Consider the following 16,378-nt stretch of genomic DNA (forward strand, 5'->3'; position numbering starts at 1 on the left):
ATATCGACTGTACTGTTTGCTGTTTGTTGCAAGGAGGCAAAATTGCTGGGAGGCAGAAGCAGATTTTTCCCCCCTTGTTTTCCTCCCCAAAAGCTAGGTGCATCTTATGCTCCAAAAAAACACGGTAAATAAATAAGTAATAAACAAACTCTCAGGGTATGGAAAGATAAGATCTAGCAAATAAAATACCTGCGGCTGAGGATTTCTCGGAAGGACGGGATGCCATTGCTCTAAAGAGATGTTGACCGTCCCGTTCAAGGCCTCGGTGGAAGGCGGAGGGGGTACTGGAGGAGGCAGGGGGACTTCCTGATAGGTGTGATTTCCAGTTGGATAGGAATACGAGGTCTCCTCCGACAGGAACACCGGACGCTTGGAGATATGGGAGGTGTGGATTCCAGGTCAGCCAGCAAGGCGTCTGCGGGGGGGGGGGGGGAAGCCGCAAGCCAAGGAGAAAGTTGTTGGGATTGACGTCACCGGAATTACCTCCCTCCCCCCCCCAAAAAACCACGTTTTCCAGTTCAAAGCGTTCAATCCAGCCCCAAGGAGAGCCCCGTTGTTTAAAGCCTTCTTTATGGGTAGATCACGAGGAGGATCAAAAGACCGAGCCCACCCCCCCACCCCCCCAAAAAAAGGAAAAGAAAAGTGCTTTGAACCCTAAAAAAAACAACGGAGAGATGTGACAGCTCAGCTCTCGCAATCCTGCTCAGAAGGAACTGAGAGAGGCAGAGAAAAATGAAAGTCTGAAAGCAGCTAATTACAAGTTTGGGGCATTGCAAACTCCGTCAAAACGTGCCCGCAAGCAATCCATGGGGCAAGACAAGAGATCTCTGAATCCGGGCAGAATCCCCAGGAATAGACACTGGGATCAAAAGATTGTCTGTGCTCCTGCTTTCCAGGTGTGGAGAGTTAACCTGGGCTGCAGGTAAAGAGGCCATTTCGTTTTTCCGAAAACATGCTGGGTCAAATGGCAAATTCCTGACTTGGTTTCCGAGACATGCTGGGTCAGATTGCGCATTCCTCAGGGGAGAATTGCTCTCTTCTACGTTACGCCACTGCGCAGGTTACCTTCGGAAAGGCGGGAAGCAAAAGGGGGAAGGCTTTGGCTCTGTCATTTTTCCGCCCTTCTTCCATAAGATACTAAAATAGTATAGCAGAGTCTTTATTGTCATTCTACAAAATAAACACAGCGAAAAGAAAGACATCCGGCGCTAAGATTAGGCCATTCTTGTCTTTGAAAGCCAGACAAATACGGAATTTCTGGTGCTCTCTGAGCTTGGTGGTTTGCTTGCAGACATTTTATTACCCAGCTAGGTAACATCATCAGTGTTATAAGAGAGTGGGGTTTCTGGGGGCAGGGGGAGGAAGAGGAGGAGGAAGGAGAAGGGGAGGAGAACTGTGGGCTCCTTGGTGCTCTCTGAGCTTGGTGGTTTGCTTGCAGGTGTTTTATTACCCAACTAGGTAACATTATCAGTGCTAGAAGGGAGAGAGGAGGAGGGGAAGGAAGAGGACGATGACTGTGGGGTCCTTAGTGCTCTCTGAGCTTGGTGGTTTGTTAGCAGACGTTTTATTACCCAACTAGGTAACATTATCAGTGCTAGAAGGGAGTGGGGCAGAGTGGAGAAGGAAAAGAGGGAGAGGAGGAGGACTGTGGGTTCCTTAGTGCTCTCTGAGCTTGGTTGTTTCCTTGAAGACATTTTATTACCCAACTAGGTAGCATCATCAGTGCTAGAAGGGAATGGGGCAGAGAGGAGAAAGGAAAGGGGGAGAGGAGGGGGACTGTGGGGTCCTTAGCCCTCTCTGAGCTTGGTGGTTTGTTTGCAGACATTTTATTACCCAACTAGCTAACATCATACTAACAACATAATACTAATTCAGCCGTAATTGTTCATTTTTACATTCCACTCAGCGCAGACAACGTTCCTATCAGGTTAGGTTAATCGTAAAGCTGTTTGTTCAGAGTACAGGCAATAGAAACACACACACACACACACACACACACAAAGGGGCAGGTTTTAACCCTGGCCTGATTTTCCTCCACTTCCTTTCCTCCCTGCCTGAACAAAAGAATTGACGGAAAGGGAAATTCTGGCTTTTAGCTCTCTCACCAGCCCCCCCCCCCCCCAGTTAGCTGCCTCCAGTCAAGAAAATTATTGCAAAATATACAATATTCACAAATATTCGCAGCTTGCAAGACGGAGGAGGAGGAGGAGGAGGAGGAGGAGGAGGAGGAGGAGGAGGAGAAGAAGAAGAAGAAGAAGAAGAAGAAGAAGAAGAAAGAGGAGGAGGAAGAGGAGGAGAAGGAAGAGGGAAGACTGTGGGGTCCTTGGTGCTCTCTGAGCTTGGTGGTTTTCTCGTAGACGTTTCCTTACCCTACTAGGTAACATCCTCAGTGCTAGAAGGCAGTGGGGTTTGTAGAGGAGGAGGGGGGGGGGAGGAAGAGGAATGGCTGCTCTCTTAATTCCTGTGTTCTTTGAGAGTCAATGTTTAAACAAACTTTATGAGTCACCCTTGAGCAGGGTAGGTGTGTCTCCAAAACGCTTTCCTTCAAGCAATGATTATTCAATGCTCTTTTTCATTCTTACACACACACACACACACACACACACACACACACACACACACACACAACCCTAGCCTCATTCCACCCCCACTACAAGTTCTCCATTGCAAAGCAGGCCAGGAAAGGCAGAGTTAACAGCAGAGTTGGAAGGGACCTTGGAGGTCTTCTAGTCCAACCCCCTGGTTGCAGCGACCCGGGGTCACGCCATCCCCTTTTGCGACCTTCTGACCAGCAAAGTCCAATGGGGTAGGGGGGTGGGGGAAGCCAGGTTCACTTAACAAGCGGGTCACCGACACATCAACTGCGGAAATTCACTGAACAACGGTGGCGAGAAAGGTCACAAAATGGAGCCAAGTTCCCTGAAGTTCATTTTCTCACTTAACAAACATAGGTTTTGGACTCCGTTGTGGTCACGAGGCTACCCACACGTTACCAACCGCAGGGATTCACTTAACAACCGCGGCAAGAAAAGTTGTAATAAAAAAAAATGTCGCTTCACAAAACGTCTCGCTTAACCACAGAGATTTGGGGGCTCGGTGGCGGTCGTTAAGGCGAGGACTGCCTATATCCCCCAAACTAATTTGGCCAGTGGAAAGCAAGTCGCCCATTTTATCCTCCGGAGGAATTTGCTGATTTAAGGATTTTAAAGGATATTGTTCCTTTCTTAGATCAATCAATCAGATTCCGCTTGTCGATATCGCGGTCCTTCAGAATGACCGAAAAGCTCTTTCAAAATCAATATCTCCCATATTATTATTATTTTTCCTATGAACTATCTGCTGTTTCTTTTTCTAAACCTGAGGGGAATAAGAGAGAAGCTACCTCAGCGATAAACCGGAGGACCCGTATCGAGTATTAGATAAAAGCTCTTGCAGAGAAATGACTTCATATCGGATGTAATTCACGACAGATTGATTTGACATTTTGGCCGTTCGTCACACCAAGAGGCGCTTCCAGTACAGAACGGTTCGTTTAGTGACCGTTTGACAGCAGCACTGGGGGGGGAAAAAGGACCGTTGTTCACACTTACGACCTCTCCAGCATCCCCGTGAGCAGGTGATCAAAATCCGTATCGTTAGCAACTGATTCATATTTATGACGATTCCCGGGGAATCACGCTGATCCCCTTTTGCGACCATCTGTCACGCAAAGTCCACGGGGAAGCCGGATTCCCTTAACTACTGGGTTACTAAATGATCCACTGCAGGGATTCACTTAACAACCGAGGCAAGGAAGGTCGTAAAATGGAGCCAAATTCAGTTAATGAATGTCTCACTTAACAACAGAAATGTTGGGCTTCGTTTGGTGGTTGTAAATTGAGGATTAGCTGTACATTTTTGGTTCGAAGTTCCTTCTATCCTTGTATTGTCAAACATTTCCTATTTGTTCTTGAATGATCTTTAAAGATATATACATATACAGTATATCTATATCTTTATATCATCTATCTATCTATCTATCTATCTATCTATCTATCATCTATCTATCTATTTATATCTATATCTATCTATACACACACACACACACACACACTAACAGCAGAATACAATCAAGATCAAGGGAGATACTAATGCCACTCTATAAAGCCTTAGTAATACTACACCTAGAGTACTGCATCCAGTTTTGGTCACCACACTATACAAAAGATTTTGAGACTCTAGAAAGAGGGCAGAGAAGAGCAACCAAGATGATTAGGGGACTGGAGGCTAAAACATACGATGGACGGTTGCAGGAACTGGGCATGGCTAGTCTAGTGAAGAGAAGGACCAAGGGAGACAGGAGAGCATCTTTCAATATTTGAGGGGCTGCCCCAGAGAGGAGGGGGTCAAGCTATTTTCCAAAGCACCCGAAGTCCAGACAAGGAATAATGGATGGAAACTGACCAAGGAGAGATTCAACCTGGAAATAAGGAGGAATTTTCTGACAGTGAGAACAATCAACCCATGGAACAGAAGTTGCCTTCGGAAGTTGTGGGAGCTTCATCCCTGGAGGCTTTCAAGAAGAGACTGGACTGCCATCTATCAGAAATGGTGTAGGGTCTCCTGCTTGGGTGGGAGGGTTGGACTAGATGACCTACAAGGTCCCTTCCAACTCTGTTAATTTAGTAGACACACACACAAACATATTCAGTTACTTCTGCAGTCCACAAGGTGGGGCAGGCCAACTAGGCCTAAAAATAATTAATACATTGCAGAAAAACTAGCCGTTTGCTGATAAAATCAATATGGTTGGGCAATAAAGCAATCCTACTTGAATAAAGAGGAATAAACAAGTTCAGGCTGGGAAGAAAAGTTTGCACAGATATTAGAGAGATATTTAGGCCAAGCATGGGGGAAGATTATTAGACCAAGATTTGAAGGCTACACATCGCACACAAAGATGGTTCCCGAAATACAGCAGGGCCCTCCAGTCGTGTGGCTGAGAATTTGGGGGATGGGGGGAATTGTACAGGTAGTCCTCGACTTACAACAGCTCATTTAATGACCGATGTTACAACGGGTTGCCTTCCGATTCTGTCAGGCCTTTTTGAAGGTTATGGAAGCTGAAGTCCAAGGCAATCAAGCTTGGAGAATGATTGACAGACCGTAAAACGTAAACCAAATAAAAAAAATTAAAAAAAATCCAGGAAAGGAAATGTCTCTGCTTGCTTTCGCCAGCTACCCCGTTGCACACAAATATTTTGGCACGCCCGGGAGGTGCATTCTTGCTACAACTTAAATCCAGAGCTTGGAAATGAATGCGTCCTGGCACAGGCAGGCACCTCTTTCGTGGCACGAGCCCACTTCATCCAAGACAAAAAGAAATTGGGGCAAAGACACACAGAGGTGGTTGGGAAAGATGAGAGGGGAACAGGGGCGAACTGCTACCGGCCCAAACCGGTAGTAAAAAACGCTTAACCAAGTAGAAAACAAAAAGTTCCAACGATAAGCTGTGCTGCGTGATGGTAGGAGCTTTTTTAACACTTTTTTTTTTACATTTGCGGTCTGTTTTTGCTCCCAGGAGGCCTCAGGGAAACGGGGGTAGGAAGGGAGGGAGGGAGGGAGAGAGAGAGAGAGAGAGAGAAAGATAGATAGAAAGAAAGAAACAAAGAAAGAAAGAAAGAAAGAGAAAGAAAGAAAAGGGAGGGAGGAAAGGAAGAAAGGGAAAGAAAGAAAGAAAGAAAGAAAGAAAGAAAGAAAGAAAGAAAGAAAGAAACAAAGAGGAAGGCAGGGAAGGAGGAAGGGAGGAAGAAAAAGGAAGGAAGGAGGCAGGGAGGGAGGGAGGAAAGAAGGAAGGAAGAGGGAGGGAGGGAAGGGAGAAAAAGGAAGAAAGGAAGGAAGGAAGGAAGAAGGCAGGGAAGGAAGGAAGAAAAATGAAGGAAGAAGGCAGGGAGGGAGGGATGAAAGAAGGAAGGTAGGAAGGAAGAAAGAGGAAGGAAAGAAGGCAGGAAGAAAGAAGGGAGGGAGGGAAGGAAGGAAGGAAGAAAAAGGAAGGAAGGAGGCAGGGAGGGAGGAAGAAAAAGGAAGGAAGGAAGAAAGAAAGAAAGAAACACAGAAAGAAAGAAACAAAGAAAGAAAGAGGGAGGGAGGAAGACATAAATGCATAAACAAACCCTAAATTAGCCAGGATCCAAAGCCCCATTTGTCAAGCCTTCATTGACCTCTACCTGCAGGCTCCCAATCTTTGAACCCGGGGTGACCCAGCTTCCTTTGGACTCCACCTCTCTATCCAGATGGTATCCAGACTTTAGCATCCTGTTGAGCTGAGTTACTCATCTGCTGAATCAGAATCCTTCTGATAGGGTGACAGTTTGAACCAGACCAGGATCTGATTGCACAGTGGAAGGATTGCGACATCGCCCTGAACCTTACACATCCTCTCCTACACACCACACATGTACAGGCTCATGGGGGGAACTGTGTTGGGGTTTGCGATTAAGGCCCATGCCTCCTGGCTGTGTGGATAATGGGTTGGATCATTGCAATTCATTGCAGTTACAGATTTCAGTCTTCAGCTGGGGGCTTAGAATGGAGGTTATTAAAAAAAAAAAAGCTCAATGCATGTTTATAAAAACAGAAACAAATTGACTGGGAGTTAAAATAGAAAAAAGGGTGGAAGGAGGGAAGGGGAGGGGGAGAGGGAGGGAGAGAAAGAAAGAGGAGAGGAAGAGAGAAAAAGACAGAGAGAGAGAGAGAGAGAGAAAGAAAGAAAGAAAGAAAGAAAGAAAGAAAGAGAGAGGGAAAGAAAGAGAGAGGGAGGGAGGAAGCAAGGAAGGAGGGAAGGGAAAGGAAAGGAAAAAGAAAAGGAAGGGAAGGAAAAAAAGGAGAAAGGAAAGGAGGAAGGAGAAGGAGAAAGGGAAGGGAAATAGAAGGAAAAAGGGAAGGAAAGAAGGAGAAAGGAAAAGAGAAGGAGAAAGGGAAGGGAAGGAAAGGATATTGGGTTTCTTCCCTCTTTTATTGAAAATCCCTTCCCAACAGGTAAGATAAGTTCCATTCCATAAGTTCTGGAACTTATGGAATGGATCCAATTCCACAGCGCGAGATCCAGCAATCTCCATAAACAAGGTCTTTCCTTCTAAGCATTCTTTCTCTATCTAGATCCCTCCCTTATCCCAGAGGTCAAAAAGTTCACTCATTCCAAGGTTTAGCCTTCAAGCAAAACATGCCGCTACCTCCAGCCAAAAATATGTCCTCCTTTCACCACTAAACCGACCACAGAAAACTCTTGATAGCAATAAAGGATCTCTGCTCCCACCGAATAAACCTCGTGGCTTCTCGTGGCATGTGGGTAAGGAGACAAAGGACTTGGTGTTGTCAGCGAGTGGAGTGTGTAGGAGACAAACAATCCCTTCCTTATGCTGGCGGAGTCGGGCCCCCTTTGGTGTGGGCTCTGTTGTGAAGTTTCTCCAGTGTGTGTTTGTGTCTTTCAAACCAGGTCAATCCAAGATTATATGGGAGAATGTCTCTTCTGGGACCGGAATTTTGAGACAATGCAGAAGTAAGCATTGCGCCTTGAGATGGTCAGTGGACTTGAATTGGGTGTTACCATCAGCTAGAACCGGTGATGGCGAACCGATGGCATAGGTGGCATGCAAAGCCCTCTCTATGGGCCCAAACACCGTCGACAGCGGCTTTTCTGGTTTAAAAAAACAGGCCATTTTGGGGGACTTTTCCAGGCTGATTTTGGAATCGTTTTCAGGCTGTTTTTCAGGCTTGAAAATGGGCTGAAAAACAGCTCGGAAAAATGACCTGAAAACGGCCTCAAAAAGGCCTGAAAAACAGCCCCAAGATGCCCCCAAAACAGGCATGCAGACTGCCCAGCTGGTCTTTGGATTTCCGGCAATCCAACACTTGGGCACTCACTGCCAAAAAGGTCACGGATCTAGACCAAGTTTTCTCAACCTAGACCCACATGTATGGATTTTAATTCCCAGAATCTCCCCCCTTGAGAAATAACGCCTTACACACTAGTCAAACACTAGTTTAAGGACGAGTCTACGCTAGTCAGACTCGTACGCTAGTCAAAGCGGTCCGAAGGCATGATGAGGAGTCTTTCATTTCACAACATGCAAGACGGATTTAACTATAGTTTCAATTGGGGAAAGGTGAGCATCCTAGACCAAGCCAAGTCCCCAAAACGCCAGGGCATTTCTAGAAGCCTGGCACTGTGACAAATCAGCCATCGACAGGCACATGGACGTAAACAACATTTGTAGAATATGCAAAGGGGACTGTCACCCAGCCCAAAAAACACCCCAGCACCTCTCCACCAGCAATCAGCATCCAGATCAGTAGAGATGGACTTCGTCAACCCAACAATCCAGAAGTAAACAATACCCCAATCAAGAGACAGTAAACAGCCCAAGTAAAGGATTTCTAAAACCAACCCAGGACAAGACACTGGAATATAAGTGGACAGCAAACCCAGTGTGGGTTTCTGCTGGCATTACTGCCAGTTCGGTGTGCGCAAATTGTTTTTGCTGGAGAAGACTCCTGCGAGTCCCTTGGACTGCAAGGCGATCCAGTCGGTCAGTCCTAGAGGAGGTCAACCCTGACTGCTCTTTAGAAGGCCACATCCTGAAGAGGGAACTCAAGTACTTTGGCCACCTAATGAGAAGGAAGGAAGCCAAAGAATGGAGGCCTTTGAACTCTTGTGCTGGAGAAGAAGACTCCTGCATTGAGTCCCTTGGACTGCAAGGCCATCCAACCGGTCAGTCCTAGAGGAGATCCACCCTGGCTGCTCTTTAGAAGGCCAGATCCTGAAGAGGAAACTCAAAGACTTTGGCCACCGAATGAGAAGGAAGGGCTCACTGGAGAAGAGCCTCATGCTGGGAACGATGGAGGGCAAAAGAAGAAGAAGGGGATGGCAGAGAATGAGGTGGCTGGATGGAGTCACCGAAGCAGTCGGCGTGAGCTTCAATGGACTCCAGAGGATGGGAGAGGACAGGAAGGAACATGGTCCATGAGGTCACGATGGGTCGGACACAACTTCACAACTAACAACAGCAATGTGGATGGATTCTGGAGTAACCTCCTGAAGGGCCAACTTAGAAAACCTTTTACAAAGAAACAGACACCCATGTTTAAAAAAAGCCCACGTCGCGCCACCGTTAGCCGTGACGACAAAACACTCGTTTGAGGAGGACGCAACCTCAGCCGTAACTCAATCCACAGCAGGACTATTTTACGGGGTGAGCAACTGCTGAGGCATGGAGAATGCCGGTGTAAATTTATCCCTTGGACATGCGTTCAGAAAGGAAGCTAAAAGAGGAAACTCGGAAGAGAAATGCAGGATTCTCTTCAGCAACAGGCCAGAAATCTGTATAAATCTGAACGCAAACTGCTCTCTCCCCACCCCACCCCCCAGGATTAAAATACAGAAACAACGACAAGAGTGGAAAGTGAAATTCTCATACGTCAAAAGAGTTCTTAGAATCTGTCGCAACCGCCTTTCTCTCTTTGGCGTTAAAAATGAAGAGAGCAGGATTAACAAGAGTTGGAAGGGACCTTGGAGGTCTTCTAGTCCAACCCCCTCCTCAAGCAGGAAACCCTATACCGTTTCAGACAGATGGCTATCCAACATCTTCTTAACGACTTCCAGTGTTGGGGCATTCACAATTTCTGGAGGCAACTTCTGTTCCACTGATTAATTGTTCTAACTGACAGGAAGTTTCTCCTCAGTTCTAAGTTGCTTCTCTCCTTGATTAGTTTCCACCCATTGCTTCTTGTCCTGCCCTCAGGTGCTTTGGAGAATAGCTTGACTCCCTCTTCTTTGGGGCAGCCCCTGAGATATTGGAAGACTGCTATCATATCTCCCCTAGTCCTTCTTTTCATCAAACTAGACATCCCCAGTTCCTGCAACCGTTCTTCATGTTTTAGTCTCCAATGCCCTCATCATCTTTGTTGCTCTTCTCTGCGCTCTTTCTAGAATCACGACGTCTATTTGACAAATGGTTATCCAATCCAAGAAGATGTTGGATAACCATTTGTCTGAAATGGTATAGGGTTTCCCGCCTAAGCAGGGGGTTGGACTAGAAGACCTCCAAGATCCTATTCTATTTCAATTTTTTAAATTCTATTGTTCTGTTCTGTTCTATTATTTCTATTTTTCTATTCTATTCTGTTCTGTTCCATTCTCCTTCCTTCTTTCCTTATTCCAATTCCTACTCCTATTCCTATCCTATCCCATTCCACTCTATGTTCCTTCCTTTCCTATTCTTCCTTCTTTCCTTATTCCTATTTCTATCCTATCTTATCCCATCCCATCCCATTCTATACCCATTCCTTCTTTCCTTATTCCAATTCCAATTCCAATACTATACTATAATATACTATACTATACTATTCTAGTCCATTCTATTCTATTCTATACTCCGTCCTTCTTTCTTTATTCCTATTCCTATTCCTATTCCATACTATACTATACTATACTATACTATACACTATACTATACTATACTATACTATACTATACTATACTATACTATACTATACTACTACACTACACTACACTACACTACACACTATTCTATTCTCTAATCATGGCAACCAAAACTGGAGGCAAGCTTCCAAGTGTGGTCTTACCAAGGCATTATTAAGCAGCACTAACCCTCGGTGTGACCTGCAGCTGAAGTACCAACTTTCAAACGGGGATAAAAGCAACTGGACTCAGCTACAATCCTTTCCACACCTCTTTTTCTTTTTTAACGGGGAATAAAAGAGCATGGAAAGCAGCCATGCCTCACCCTTCCTGTGTCTCCTCCTTGAGAAGCTGGCTTCGGGACAGCAATATCAAGGCCACCACAAGGTCTCCTCTCCGTGCCAGAGTGTACCGCCAACGAGAGATATTTTTTCGGAGGCAGCATCAAAGTAAGAAGGCACAATTCCTTACCCAAGCATCAAGAGCAGAACAGAATGGAATAAACAAGAGTTGGAAGGGACCTTGGAGGTCTTCTAGTCCAACCCCCCGCTCAGGCAGGAAGCCCGCTAGCATTTCAGACAAGCGCAAGTCGAATCTCTTCTTAAAAACCCTCCAGTGTTGGGAGCACCCACAACATCTGGAGGCAAAAGGGGAAATCGCGTGACCCTGGGGCACTGCGACCGTCATAAATGCCCTCCCAGCATCTGAATTTGGATGGGGATGTTGCAGTGGTCGTTAAGTGTGAAAAACGGTCATAAGTCACTTATAACTTCGGTCCCTAAACGATGTGTGTTGTGAGTCAAGGACCATCTGTATTAAGCAAGGTCAGAGTGGATAACCACAAAACCGTCACACACACACACACCAGCCAAAACGTTTAATTACTTGCAACACTCATTAAAGTTTCTTTTTTTAAAAAAAATAGTTTAGCAGCTAAACAAAGCCTGTTCAATCAGAAGAGGAGTGAGCCTGTTGCCTAAACGTAGGAAATGAATTCATTCAGGAAGCGACTTGCGCGTTGATGTTTAAATTAGCGGAAAGAGAAATTAAAACAGAAAAATAGTTAAAAGCAGATAGAGAGATGCAGGAAACCCAAACATCAAACCAGGGGACTAAAATAACAATGAAGCCTTCTGGAAATAAGCAACAGTTCTTCTCACTTGTTAAAAAATAGAAAAGAAACTTTAACCACACCGTTAAAAGTTTCTTCTGCTAGTGAAGACAAAGTAGCTGTATTTGGGGTGGGTTTTTTTTTTTTAAATCAGAAGGCATCCAGTATCCTCTTTTTAGAAACGTTTTGACTTCTCAGTTGGAAAAGGTGCTACCAAACCCCTTCTGATTTTTATTGTAAAAATATTTAAAATGTTAGTCGGAAGCCAAATTGGCTATTAGGAAAAGGCGCTATTAAGAGCCCTCCTGGGTTTTATGATAAAAAAAAACATTGAAATCTTATTAAATGAGCCGGAAAGAGTGTTATTAGATTCCTAATTATTTCAAAAATATGAAAACTGCAAATAATAAAAGGCATAAAATGTGCTGGTTAAATATAGAACAAAAGAGTTGGAAGGGGCCTTTGAGGTCTTCTAGTCCAACCCCCCTGCCTAGGCAGGAAACCCTACACCACTTCAAACAAAGGGCTATCCAACATCTTCTTAAAGAGTTCCAGTGTTGGGGCATTCACAACTTCTGGAGGCAATTTCTGTTCCACTGATTAATTGTTCTAACTGTCAGGAAATTTCTCCTCAGTTACAGGTTGCTTCTCTCCTCGATTAGTTTCCACCCATTGCTTCTTGCCCTGCCTTCCGCTGAAGTTGGAAGTTAAGACTCCTCGTCACTAAGATAACTCTGCTTCCAAAATATCTTGTTTATTCACACAAACATATTATGCCGCCTCCGGACAAGATAAGTCAACGGGGAAAGGCAGATTCACTTAAAAACCACGCGACTGACAACGGTGGCCAGGAAGGTCGTAAAGCTGAGCTGGGGGCGATGGCTCGTGTGCCCCTCAAGAGATTTTAATTTCAGCCTTAAAATTTGACTCCATGACTTTATTCTCTGCAGTTTTGAGACACCTCCCCCCCCCCGACACATTCTTCACTCCCCTCCACCACCACCACCACCACCCCTAGAACCCACGTCCAAATTTTCACCGTTTGGACAGCAACGGGAGAATTTCATCCAGATCCAGCATTTGGAGAAAGGGTTGGAAAAAACGTGGCTGTTCCTGCCAAGGGAGTCTTGGCCCAGCTTGCATTCCACTTGATTAAAACAATGACCAGAAAACAGCCAAGGATGACATCAAACTTCCTCTTCTGCGCCACCAACTCCTTTCCTTCACCTCCACCCACATAGTTCATGCAACTTCTCAAAAATGCTATTCGTACCACGCGGAGCCCCCCCCCCCGTCCTTTTACTGGAATGCTTGGAAAAGCAGATTTCTGAATCACAATCAAGGATCTTTGTCTTCAGGTAGAACAGAATAGAGCAGGAAGGGACCCTTGGAGGTCTTCTAGCCCGTCCCCTGCTCAAGCAGGAGGCCCAATGCCGTTTCAGACAAATACTCGTCCAGTCTCTTCTTGAAAACCTCCAGGGAGGGAGGAGCACCCACAATTTCTGGTGGCAAGTCGTTCCACTGGTTAATTGTCCTCACCGTTAGGAAGTTTCTCCTTAATTCCAAGGTTGTTTCTCTCCTGGATGAGTTTCCATCCATTGTTCCTTGTCCTGCCTTCAGGTGCTCTGGAGAATAATAGAGTTGCAAGAGACCTTAGAGGTCTTCTAGTCCAACCCCCTGCCTAGGCAGGAAACCCTATACCGTTTCAGACAAATGGCTATCCAACATCTTCTTAAACACTTCCAGTGTTGGGGCATTCACAACTTCTGGAGGCAACTTCTGTTCCACTGATTAATTGTTCTAACTGTCAGGAAATGTCTCCTCAGTTCTAGGTTGCTTCTCTCCTTGATTAGTTTCCATCCAGGAAGGTCGTAAAAGGGGGGAAACATTCACTTAACCAACGTTTCGATTGAGGATGGAAAGCTTGGGCTCAACCGTGGCCGTACATCGAGGGCTATCTGTTAATGAATGGTCGCTAAGCGAGGACTAGCTGTGCAGAAAGCGGCGGTGCACCAGCGATGGGGTCACGGGGATATCCCCGTTTTTTTCTAACCAAGACTCAAAGGAGTTAAACGCATCTTTGTGAAAGCGAAACTATCTTGAGGAAGTGCCAAAAATGGCCTTCGCTTTGAGCGTCAGGCTTCAGTCCAAGCCCAACCAGACAAAACCTGCTCTGTGTTTTTGATATGGGAATCGAATCATTGCAGAGCAGAGAAAAATCCCTCCGTGTGATGGGGAGGCTGAAGCCTCAGGGACCAGCCTTCAAGATATGAGATCAGGGCCAGATGATTAACGGCAGGTGGAATTCAAAGGCCTTTGCAAAAATTAAAACTTTCTTGCAAAGGTGTTTCGCCGAACGGCCAGCAATCATCTGGCTAAATTTTGCTCTGCTCTGCTTTAAACGGGTGGAAATCATTCAAGAGTTTAGCTCAATCCTAGATCTTCATCTAGATTAATTAGACCTGTGGCTATGATCACAGATCATCCCCATGGCCAAGTGATCAAAGTTGGTGACACTCCGAAAATCTGGGACAAAGGATACCGGTGGTTAGAAATGAGGGACAGAAAAACACAGACAAGTTAAGAATTGGAAAATATGGTATTAAGAATGTGTGATAGGTAGGAATTGGATATGTATTTGTACGATTAGTAATTATAGAAAAAGACATTCCTCAAGAATAAATAGACACGACACTTAGCGATAGTCAAGGTTACTAATAAGCTATCAAATCTAGGAAACAAATAAAAACAATATAAATTGAAAGGTACAAGCAACATGGTTATAGTCATGTGGAGAGAGAGAGATACTAGAAAGGAAGAGAAGAAGAATAGTAATACATTCTTAATAAATTATTGACAGTGTTGTGGGAATTAGTTGTTAAGCAGAGGGATGGCATTCAGGGGGAAAACTGTCCTTGTGTCTAGTTGTTCTGGTGTGCAATGGCCGTTTTGAGGATAAAAGTTGAAACAATTTATGTCCAGGATGCAAGGGGTCTGTAGATAAATCATATCTCGTATCTTATATCTCGTATGTACACTGAGAGCTTACGAACCGAAGACAAGCTGAATTCAATTTATTTAAAAGCTGGGATCCATTTTGATGGGGCCAGGCCAAAAACAGGGAGTTGATGCAATCCATCAACTCAACCTAATCGATAAAAGATTTGTCATAAAATATACAACTTGATGAGCACATTCCCAAAAATAAACCGAGTTGCCATATGTGAATCCATACAGGGCATTCCTTGGATCTCAGTTGAGGTGGGATAAATAAGAATTCTTTCAAAAGCAAGGGGAAAAGCTTAGTTTGGAAACAGACCCAGTTCCTTCCTGTCTGTCTGTCTGTCTGTGTCAGATATACTATACCAGATTGATTCTAGGGACGTATCATTTAAAAAATTGGTACCAACAGTTTCTCAAATGAACACGTTGGGCCATCAATGAAATGTTTTGTAAATACCAACTACAGGTTGTTCTGGATTTACAATCGCCATTGGAACCAAAATCTACACTGTTAAGCAAAGCAGTTGTTATGTGTAAGGTAAAGGTCCCCCTCGCACATATGTGCTAGTTGTTCCCGACTCTAGGGGGCGGTGCTCATCTATTTCAAAGCGGAAGAGCCAGCGCTGTCTGAAGACGTCTCCGTGGTCATGTGGCCGGCATGACTCAACACCGAAGGTGCACAGATCGCTGTTCCCTTCCCACCAAAGGTGGTCCCTATTTTTCTACTTTTTTTACGTGCTTTCGAACTGCTAGGTTGGCAGAAGCTGGGACAAGTTACGCAGCGCTGGGGTTTCGAACTGCCAAACTGCCGACCTTTCGGACCGACAAGCTCAGCGTCTTGGCCCCCGAGCCACCTTTTGAGCCACAGAACCCGTGTCAAAAATAACAACAGTAATAATCACAGAATCGTTTCAGATGAAACACCGCTTTTTTAAAAAAAGAAAGAAAGAAAAGTCGCTGCCTCGTTTGGATGATTGAGTGGCCGGTGGCCGGAGTTTGAAATAAATATTTCAATTTATGGAATGCCAACAGCTGTAGCTCGTGCGTTTGACTACCCGGGGTCTGGAGCAGGTGGGAGTGTGACTCTTTGGTGAGTTCGCAAATGAAGTCAAAGTGTTTGCCCTTAACCCAAACAGCGGTCGCAGCTACCGGGGAAACCGTTGGTGGAAATCAAAGACCGTGCGAGGAAGATAGGAGAGGTCTAAAATCCTCAGATAATCCGCATGTATTCTGAAATATCTCATTTTTTAAATGACCGCTATTATGATACAAGGGGATGCAGACATCATTTATTTACCTGCATCCCCATTTGGTTCTATTTACAAACAAACCAAGGGTCAAATATATTCAACATACCTGGGCCCATAACAACCACCCTTCGGAGGTGGATTCGGCTGGAGAGGAACTGGGGTGAAGTCATCCTGCCTGTTTTCATGCCTAAGGTGGGACTAGAACTCCCAATCTCCTGGTGATTGGCCCACAGTCACCCAGCTGGCTTTCATGCCTAAGGTGGGACTAGAACTCCCAGTCTCCTGGTGATTGGCCCACAGTCACCCAGCTGGCTTTCATGCCTAAGGTGGAACTAGAACTCCCAGTCTCCTGGTGATTGGCTTAAAGTCACCCAGCTGGTTTTCATGCCTAGGCCGGACTAGAACACCCAGTCTCTTGTAGATTGGCCCAAACTCACCTAGCAGGGCTTTATACCTAAGGAGAAACTACAACTCCCAGTCTTCTGGTTATTGGCCCAAAGTCACCCACCTGGCTTTCATGCCTAAAATGGGACTAGAGCTCCCAGTCTCCTGTCGA

The 16,378-nt window shown here is 45.3% G+C and overlaps 2 protein-coding genes across 2 annotated transcripts in view; one reads left to right on the forward strand and one right to left on the reverse strand.

The window, feature by feature from the left end:
* Positions 1-935, reverse strand: part of PXN (paxillin) — a gene marked incomplete at its 5' end in the record, with an annotated part of 11,094 nt that extends 10,159 nt beyond the window's left edge. Inside the window, 3 exon segments of the mRNA XM_081966533.1 lie at positions 190-389; positions 392-415; positions 794-935. Coding sequence (XP_081822659.1) covers positions 190-389; positions 392-415; positions 794-935 — 366 coding nt within the window.
* CIT (citron rho-interacting serine/threonine kinase) overlaps positions 1-16,378 on the forward strand; it is a 211,089-nt gene that overhangs the window by 40,969 nt on the left and 153,742 nt on the right. The gene's annotated exons all lie outside the window — the stretch shown is intronic.

The sequence above is a fragment of the Natrix helvetica genome, assembly GCF_964273705.1.
Source record: "Natrix helvetica genome assembly, chromosome: 14".
Classification (NCBI taxonomy): Eukaryota; Metazoa; Chordata; class Lepidosauria; order Squamata; family Natricidae; genus Natrix; species Natrix helvetica.